This window comes from Lathyrus oleraceus, chromosome 1 (assembly GCF_024323335.1).
Source record: "Lathyrus oleraceus cultivar Zhongwan6 chromosome 1, CAAS_Psat_ZW6_1.0, whole genome shotgun sequence".
In the NCBI taxonomy this organism is placed as follows: Eukaryota; Viridiplantae; Streptophyta; class Magnoliopsida; order Fabales; family Fabaceae; genus Lathyrus; species Lathyrus oleraceus.
The window spans coordinates 96740157-96750155 of record NC_066579.1 but is presented as its reverse complement, the minus strand read 5'-3'; the positions used below and the strand labels follow the sequence as shown (position 1 = coordinate 96750155).

Genomic DNA, 9999 nt, shown 5'->3' with positions numbered 1-9999 from the left:
AATCACCAGATTTCGACCAGAGACCTTTCATAGACCTAAAAGTCCATAACTGTCAGGTAATCATGACTTACTTTTTCAAAACGTCTCATCAAGACGTGTGCGCAGTTATTATCATCATGAATTTCAACTTCCAAGAATAATAAACAGTAATCCCTGTACCCTTTTCACCGAAAAGCCACCACGTGGCCCACTACCTTGGCAAGGTGTAACCAATCAGCTTCGTAGGTTAATACTATAAAAGCTTATTGTCACTTCCTTCTTCCCTTTTTACGAAAATCTTCATCTTCAACCTGAGTTCATCTCTAAACTTCTCTGAAACGTTTCTTCTTCCTCAAAACCCTAATCCTTCAAAACCTCCAAAAATCCATAACAATGTCTTCTGATAAACAACAAAAGAAATCAAAGAACATTAAAGGCGCTGGATCCTCAAAAAGTTCTGCTTCTCAAAACATTCCAACAAGCAAAATCATAATTGTTGGGGATCGGGAGTACATTACTTCTCCAAAACTCATCAAAGAACAGAAAGCAATATTTGCTTCCTAGGTAATGATTCCCTCTTTACTTTCTGGAAATACTTTAGGGTTTTTAGGCCCATTAGTTCTTGAAGGACATTTAGAGAAATGTGTAAAGTTTTTTCCTTGTTATCACACTACAAAACCCATAGCCAACAAAACCGTTTCCTCTAGAAATGCTGAAGATTCAGTCCAAAGAGAGGCTTTTCAACTGGATTATATTACTGACAGTTTCAGATCCTTTCGTTCTTGTCCAACTCTAGACAAATCTTATTTAGCTTGGTTAACGAAAGTTGAGAAAAAGAAAGTTTCATTTTGGAAAGAATTGAGCATTTTCGACCTGATTCAGATGTCGAAGCTAGGGTTTAGTTACTGCCAACCTTTATTACTATCCAGCCTGTATTTCTGGGATAATACATATAACACCTTTCATCTCCCCTGTGGAATGATAACTCCTACGCTCTTCGACGTAGCTGCCATTTCTGGACTTCCTCCGACAGGAGAAACCTTCGACCCCTATCAAGACTGCGAAAACTTAATTGACTTTAACGTCAAGAATGCTTCGTTCAGTACTTATATTAATTTGTATCATGCTGATGGGGAAGAAGTTTTCGACATAGAACATATAGCATTCTTGGGTCTATGGTTATCCAAGTTCTTCTTCTACTGTAAATCTCTGCAAGTTGCGAAGAGATTTCTAACACTTGCCAATCAATTGCACGCTGGTCGAAAGGTGTGTTTAAGTGAACTTCTATTGGCTAGTTTGTATCAAAGTCTAGGGCTTGCTAGTGCCAAATTAAAGGAGTATAAAGCTGGTGTAAACTTATTACTATCTGGGCCTTATGGGCTTCTTCAATTGTGGCTTAATGCCACCTTCGAATCCTTTTTGCCAACACATGGAAATGTTGATGAAAATGCCCCAGAGATAGTAAATCGAAGCATTAAAGGCACCAGACTCCTTCAGCTGACTCCAGTTGATGATGTTGACAATCTGCAAACTTCCCTCACCAAATACACCCTAATGTTCTCGAAGCGTCACCATTTCTCTCCTTCGATGGCTCCATTTGCCAGTCGGACCCATGGTCCTTCCTGGTTCACTGCTTTGCTCGAAGATGCTGTTAAGGATGCCAGTACAGAGATCGAAGATATATGGCGTTCCTTTCTCTTCCCAAGGCTGCTTGTTTCAAGGATCTTGCCAGTAAAGAGCCATGTTTGCTTGTTGGCTTACCAACCTAATTTTGTCTCTCGATAATTTGGATTGTGCCAACTTATTCCTGTCTCTTTATTCGATCGAAAGCGCGAGATATGTTGTGCAGGGACTAATTGGAGCGCTTGAGACATTGCAACCCACAAAGAATTCCATGCAAACTTTACTGAATTCCAATTAATAACATACCAACCGTCATTCTACTCCACCAATGGGTTCGCCAATTAGTGGACAGATTTTTATTCCAAGAACATGTTTACTACTGCTGAAATCAAGGAACATCTAACGGAGGCCTTTTCATCTTTGCAGGAAAATGTCTACAAGGGTAAGCTTACACATTCTGAAGAAATCCAAGCATTCCAAAAGTACTTTGAAACTGTCTATAACCCAATGGAACTTGTTCAAACCGTCTGTTACGCAACGCCAATTTTAAAAGAGAAATTTGAAAAACGAATTGCCAAAAAGAAATTTCCCAAAACTGTAAAACCTGAATTTAAATATGATTTGGCCTTTGAGTGCGAACCACCCAAATTTCCAAATTTACCCAGTGCAGACTTTGGTTTGTCATTTTTTCCCCCTTACCCAGATTGGTTCACATGTGAGAACATTTTTAATGTACTGAAAAATGACCAACGAAGACCTGCTAAAAGAGTAGTTGCAACCAAACATACATTAGACAGTTTCAAAGGCTTTCTTCACTTTGACTTGGATGCAGTGAGAATTACCTCTCCGACATGGGAAGGTGCGAAATGTTTGGATTTCTTGGTTTTACAACTCTCTTTCGTCTTTTGCCAATCTTTTAAACATTGCATGTTTCGACTAACTCACATTCTTCTTTAGCTGTCGAAAGGAAGGTGGTGAAGAAAGAGAAGCATGTGGCGAAAGCTAGCTTGAATACTGCTTCTAAGCCAACTACCTCTTCAAGCCAGGGAGCTCCTTCTGCCAATGATGCTGCTCCAGAAAAAACAAAGAAGAGTTCAAAGGTATTACATCAAATAACGTCTTTGTCTCTTTCGTATTTTTTCTAACTGTTTATAATTTTCCTTCTTTCAGGATAGTGGCAAGCCTCCTTTAATGCCAAAGAAAAGGAAAGTCCCAACTGAAGGTGTAATTCTTGTCGAAGAAGATGAAGAAGAAACTCCTCCAACTCCACTTAAGAAGAAACAAAAAAAGAATAAGGCAATAATTTCCCCTTACCAAACAAACAAACAACAAGGTGTCGAAATCAAGAATCTCTCTCCTCCTTCAAAGGAAAGTCAATCTCAGCCCTCTGGTGGCGCAGTGCTGGAGCACATTGGGAGTAATGCTTCCGACCCTGAGGCTCAACAGGTGAATTTTTACCCTGAGTCTTTTATCTTTTGATAAATTTCTTTTTTATTCTAACACTTTGTTTTCAAGAAAAACCTACCACTCCCCTCATCTCTACTGCCAATCAGAGTGATCCTTCGAGCGGCATGAATCCATCTCCTCCTCCGACAATCAGCGGTGCTGTCCAAAACAAAGGATCTTCGACGGGAGCCCAAAATCTCGAAGCAGATAATGCCCAGAACGAACAAGAAACCTCTTCTCCTGGTGAAGATGGTAAAAGAGATTTGAATCAAGCTGAAGAGAAGGACTCAGAAGAGAAAGAAGATTCTGAGGATACTCCCAGTAACTCTCCTGCAAGAGTTATGTTCCCTTCAGACTATGCTGACGAGGATGATCAGGATTCTGATGAGATTGAGGGGTACTTTCAGGAGGATGAAGACATGAGTGAGGGAGAGGCTGATCCTAAAGGAAATCAGACTAGAACTGGTGATGTTACTGTCGAAATAGTCCCAGGTCCAACTAATGTTCGACCATCCGCTATCCAGACTTCGCCTATATCACTTACTGAGGAGGAGAAAAATGCTTTGAAACAAAATGATCCCCTCAAGTATGTAAGGTTGATGATGGCTCAAAGAGACTCTTCTTCAAAACAAAGCATTTCTGGAGCTTCGACCCATTCTGGTGCTAGTGCAAACGAAGCATCACATGACGAACTCCTTAAGCAGGTGAAGAAGGTTATTTTTGATGTAGATCTCTTTGAAGAATTAAAGAAGGATGTGGGAGAAAGCTTTGGCATAAAGAAGTTGATAAGCAAGATCAACATCACTGCTTTCCCCACTGATATAGGTGAAGCCCTTATCGATATCCAGAACCTCATTGACCAAGTTTGTGTTGAATACCGTAGGGAGGTGGATGCCAAAGAAAAGCTTCAATCAACTGAACAAGCTCAAGCCGCTGAGTTTGATAATGCCCTTCGAACTTCAAAAGCCTCTGAGGAGTTAGCCGCTTCCAAAAAATCAGCCCAAGCAGAATTCGACACTTATACTGCTTCGATACGACTCTGGGAATCTCACATTGCAGAATTGCAGAAGAAGATTTCTGATGCTAAGGCGAAGCAGGCTGCTATCCAAGGCTTGGATAGTACTAAAGCTGATAATCTGGCGAAGCAGAGCATAGATCACGTCGAAAAGGCTACTGCTATGAATGAAGATATTGCACGCCTCAAAGGGGTTCAAGCTGTTGTTCAGTACAAGATTGGCTTGGCGAAGATAAAGTATGATCGGATGAAGGCCACTATTCCTTTCTGATTTCCACTTGTATTTGTTCTATTCGAATCTTGTTCATTTGTAATTTGATTAAGACAAAAGCCATTTTGGCAAAACTTGGAGTTTAAATATATTCACCATTTTGGCTAGGATAGTTCTTTGCTTACTACGTTGTTATGATTTTAACTTCATGCACAAATGGTTTATACTTCTTTAAGTATTTCCCATTTACTTTTAAGATTCTTCAGTCTCCTGCTTGTTCTTCTATTTCGTATGCATTATTTGAAAATGCTTTTAAAATTCGAAACGGTCCTTCCCAATGTGGAGACCATTTTCCTAATGTTTTGTTCTTGCGATCCATAGGTAATATAACTTTCCAAACTAAATCATTCATAATGAAAGTTTTACCTTTGACCCTATTATTGTATGCTCTTGCTACCCTCTCCTTTTGTCTTCTTAATACTTCTAATGCATGCAACCTTTCTTCGTCCAAATCAACCAGTTCATTCATCATCATTTCCCAATATAGGTCAGATGGAATTTCTCCTTGTCTTTGGATTCTCACTGATTGCAAGTAGATTTCGACAAGTAATACTGCATCATGTCCAAATGTAAGTTGGAAAGGTGTGGTGTTAGTAGCTTCTTTAGGGGAGGTTCGACTAGCCCAAAGTGCTTGATCTAAAGTTTTGTGCCAATTTTTTGGCTTCTTCCCTACATGTTTTTTGATCAAACCAATTATTACTTTATTGGCTGCTTCGACTTGTCCATTAGCTTGAGCATAATAGGGTGTGGATGTTAATAATTTGAAACCCATTTCCTTTGCAAACTCTTGCATCTTACGGCCAGTAAAAACTGATCCTTGATCTGTTGTTATACTTTTTGGGATTCCAAATCTATATAATATTTGCCTTTGAATGAATTCAATGACAATTTCTTGATCCACATTTACTAAAGGTACTGTTTCGACCCATTTAGTGAAATAGTCAACTCCTACAAGTATGTACCTTTGACCTTTGGATGAAGTAGGTTGAATTTCTCCAATTAGATATAAGGCCCAACCTCTGAAAGGCCAAGGCTTGATAATTGCATGAACCTCACTTGCAGGAGCATGTTGAATTCCTGCATGTACTTGACATTCTTGGCAACCCTTAGCAAACTCTATACAATCTTTTAACATGGTGGGCCAATACATTCCATATCTGAAAAGCAACCATTTCATCTTATGGCCTGCCTGGTGTGCTCCACAGGCTCCATTATGTACACTAGATAATGCTAAGTACGCCTCGTTTTCTCCTAAACATTTCAACAGGATCCCTTCAGGGGTTTTCTTGAATAATTCATTCCCCATCAACACATAAGATAAAGCCATGTACTTGGTTTTTCTTTCTGTATCTATCGAAGGGTCCTTGAGATAACTAATAATTGGATTCCTCCAATCTGTATCCATTAAGGTATCAATGGCCAGTACTTCAAACTCTTCTTTGTTAGCATATCCTAACTGAGTGCTTTCCAAATCTGTTGGAGAAAATCTGGCAGCCATTACTTTTCCTCTTACTTTGACAAGTTCCTCTAGCTTCTCTTGTGAAGTTCTATACCTTGAAGCTATTTGTGCTAAGTCATTAGCTTCTTGGTTTTTTATTCTAGGAACATGTTTTATGTCTATGTATTCAAATTTTTTGAGCAACCTATTTGCAATGACGAAGTACATAATCAAATTTTCTTTTATACATTCGTACTCCTTCGTTAGTTGCTTAATTACTAATTCTGAGTCTCCTTTAATTTCGACCCTAGTTGCCCCCAATTCCAACAAAGCCTCAAGTCCTGCAATGAGGGCTTCATATTCTGCTTCGTTGTTAAAACAAAGGGGACCTTCAATTCTATATTTGAGTTTTGTTGGAATTCCATCAAGAGAAATTATCATGATCCCAACTCCACTTCCATCCTTATGAGTGGAACCGTCGAAGAATAATCTCCAAGGTTTCAACTCAACTTGAAGTTGAGGACTTTCGACCACTGCGTGGTCTACAATAAAGTCTGATACTATTTGTCCCTTCATTGCTCTTAAAGGCATAAAGGCTAAAGAGTATTCAGTGAGGGCTAATGCCCATTTGCCAATTCGACTGTGCATTATTGGCTTCGATAACATATACTTAATGACATCAAAGTATGAAGAGACGTATAAATCAATAGGTTTTATATAATACTTGAGTTTAGTACAAGAGAAATGAAAACAAAGACACAAATTTTCTATTGAAGTGTATCTAGTTTCTGCATCATTTAAAACCCTACTAAGATAATAAATGGCTCTTTCGACATGAATTGAGGCATCAGATTGACTGTTGCTCCTCCGTCCACCAGAAATTTATTCACCCCCACATGTTCAGCTTTAGCTCTAATGTATAGGGGCTTGAGATGGTTCTGCATCCCTTGGTGAGGCCTTTCAAAAAGAGCGTTCTGCTCTTCGATAGCGCCGTTGTTGAGAACATAGTAACACACAGGTTTATGCTTCGCCATCTCCACAACATCTGTTTCCTCATTATCTTCAATCTTCGTCTCCTGATTATATTCGTATGGCAGAACTGAGACCACATTTCAATTCATATTAACAGATGACACTCCGTCGGACTCAAAGTTGTTAGTGAGCATTTCTTCCTCTCTTATTTGTTCCTCCTGAACTTTCTGATTTTTGTTTTCATCTGGAAACAACTTCCTTCCAACAGGTGGTTTGGTCGAATTTGTGACATTTGGGGGAATCTTGATGTTACTGGATTTTCCAATCTCCCTTGAAGTCATCTCTCTTTCATCCTTCCTCAACCTCTGACGTCTTCTCCACTGGGACCTTGACATGGGATTCTTTCCTTTGTAGTTCTCCAGTCTGATAGCCTCTCTCTTAGATGCCCGGAACTGTTTTCTATAGGCCCAAGAGGTTCTTCCTCCATCCTCAAAACTTCTCCATTTTCCCTTCTTGACCCCTCCTGAGTCCATTTGTCCTCAGGGACTTCTGCCGGAAGTTTAAACATAACTTTTTTCACCCTTGGGTGAGGGCTGTCTTGCCTCCTAGAAACTCCCCTCTTGTCGAATATGTACATATTCTGGTTACCTCCGTGTCCATTCCAACCTTGGTTAGATGGAATTCTCTCGAACGCTTCATCCAATTCCCTGTTGTAAACTGCCCCACATCTGGGACACATCAAGCATTATGTCCCGTACTTGTAGCAATGCACAATAAAACCAAGAAGGCTTTCTCCAGGCTTGGGATACACCTTCAGTAGTTGGCTTTCCTTTCTCCAATTTCTCTCAGTCTTAGTTCGTTGCCATCTTTCATAGTCCTCAACCACCCTTCGACACATCATGATGCTACACCTTGGGCATAGCAGCATGTCAGAATTTCTTTTGTGACACCTCCACAGGTATTCACATAGGCTCTCATTAGCTTTGGGGTAGCCAAACTGCATTCTCTCTTACTCTATCTTCAGACACCTCTCCATTTCCTCCATTTCTGGGGGGGGGGGGGGGTTGGTTCAGATCCACCATGTTGACACCTAGATTGGCGCCATCAGTGATTGAAATTTCCTCAAATTTATTCCTTAGGCCATCCGTAGCCTCAGTTGCCTTCTCATTAAGACCTTCAGTGGCCTTTGGTTCGACATGAGCAACCTGTTCACCTTCGATAGAAATTCCAAAGGGAACATCATTATTTAGGCCATCAGTAGCCTGAGTTCCAACTAGCAGATAGCCTTCAGTTCCTGTTTCCTTCACAACCTCCACTTCCACCATGTCAATCATGTTGATTTCGACAGGTTCAACATAATTTGTGTCGGCAATGTTGAGGGGGTCAGCGTCAACCTTCATCTGGTTTTTTCCCTTGTCAGCGAACTTGAGGCAGCCATCCTTAATTGCATTCTGAATAAGATCCCTGAAAAGAAAGCATTGTGAGGTTTTATGGCCTAAAAAATTGTGATATTTACAGAAGCCTCTTTTCTTCCGTTGTTCTAACGGAGGAGTTTTTGTATTAGGAGGCACTATCATTTGGCCATCTTTTACTAATAAATAGAAGATTTCATCGCATTTGGTAACATCAAATGTGTAAGTCTTCTTAGGAAATCTATCATTCTTTTCAGTTTCAACAGGGTTCCTGCCATTCGAAGGTGTAAGTAATTTACAAGCATAAGGTGGCGCTTCTTTTAACTCAGCCAAATCTACTTCAAATTCCTCGAGACCATAAGGGTCATTAGAGATTTCAGACTCCCCATCTTCGAATTTGACATAAGCAACCCTTTCTTTCTTATAATTCTTATTCGCTCTGGCCTTTTCAGCTTTTAAACGTTCGACCTGTCGAACCCCGTCTGCTAATTGGGCCATATCTCTTAGATACTGGGTATCTAACTTTTTCCTAATGGAATAATCTAAACCTCCAACGGCCATTTCGACCAACTCATGTTCAGGCACTATTGTAAAGCATCTAGATTTCAACAAACGGAACCTATTCAGATAATCATCTATAGGTTCAGTGAATTTTCTTTTGATACTGGCCCATGTAGAATTGTTCATGAAACAATCTCTCTAAATGAGGCCAAGTATCTATGGAATTTGGTGGCAAAGTTGTAAACCACGTGAATGCATTCTTCGTTAAAGAACTGGGGAAATATTTCATTCTTAGGTTCTCACTGTTCGCCAAATCCCCTGCCTCAGTGATGTATCTGGCTATGTGTTCTATAGTGGATTCACTAGTGTCCCCTGAGAATTTGGTGAACTTAGGGATTTTATAACCCCTTGGTAATTCAGTTTGTAGGACGTATTTTCATAAAGGAGAGAAATAATTTGGCCGTCGAAGTCCTGTATTCAGACCATTATGGGCCATGATTCTCTCTATCATAGTAGTTAAGTCATTTTCCATCATGTTTTCTCGCCTAACCCTATGAATTACTTCGTCTGCATCCTGGTCTCTATTAACCATTATCACTCTCCTAGGTTGTTCTTCAGGGACTTCCCGTCGAACTGGTTGTTGTTCTAATCTTGCCCCCATGACCCTTTCGTCAGGCGCTTGTCTAGGTGGTCGAACCTGATTTATGGTTGGTTCTTCTTCCTGGATTATAACTTGGTTTGGTCTGCGTTGAACAGAGGACTGAGGGGCGCCTAGGAAATCTGCTATGCGTCCCATCTGCGCTGACAGTTGTTGGTATGTTTGGGCATTATCATTGTTAGTCCTATTTACATTCTGTATTAGGGGAGAAAAAATGGTATTCATTTCTCTGGCAAGAACTCCTACCATATCATGGTTACTAGCATCCATTTGTTGTCTAAAGGCTGCCTGGTTATTCGTTGTAAGGGTAAGTAATAGGGTGGATACTCCTTGTGATTGGGTATTTCGACCTACATGGTTCATGCCAGAACCAGAATTTTAAATTGGCGAAATAATGGTATTATGGGGTTGAGTATATATGGAAGTCTTATTTTGAGGTCCTGCCATGGCAGTAGATGGCATTCCATATGGGTATTCTCTCAAAGGCCTAAAATTCTCAAATCCTGGTGGCCTAGGGGTTGAATTTGCAGAAATGTCTGCTACGCTTGACATAATAGGCATTGTTGTCGAATTATTTAAGGCCATGGATCCAGATGTTGGTATGGCCTGTGTACCATGGATCTCAGTGGATGCATCAATCGAACTTGCTCTGATTGCTCCTGTTCCCTGGGGAGGAAATTGTTC

General features: G+C 40.3%; 1 protein-coding gene and 1 pseudogene across 1 annotated transcript; both read right to left on the bottom strand.

Moving 5' to 3' along the window:
• Positions 1-4536: 4536 nt before the first annotated feature.
• LOC127093515 (uncharacterized) lies at positions 4537-7483 on the bottom strand. Its single transcript, XM_051032459.1, has 5 exons — positions 7108-7483; positions 6663-6871; positions 6162-6495; positions 5520-5951; positions 4537-5411 (listed from the first exon to the last, which is right to left on the bottom strand). Exons 1-5 carry the CDS (start codon positions 7481-7483, stop codon positions 4537-4539), a joined length of 2226 nt encoding a protein of 741 aa, XP_050888416.1.
• Positions 7484-7721: 238 nt separating this feature from the next.
• Positions 7722-9585, bottom strand: LOC127093504 (uncharacterized; annotated as a pseudogene).
• Positions 9586-9999: the final 414 nt, after the last annotated feature.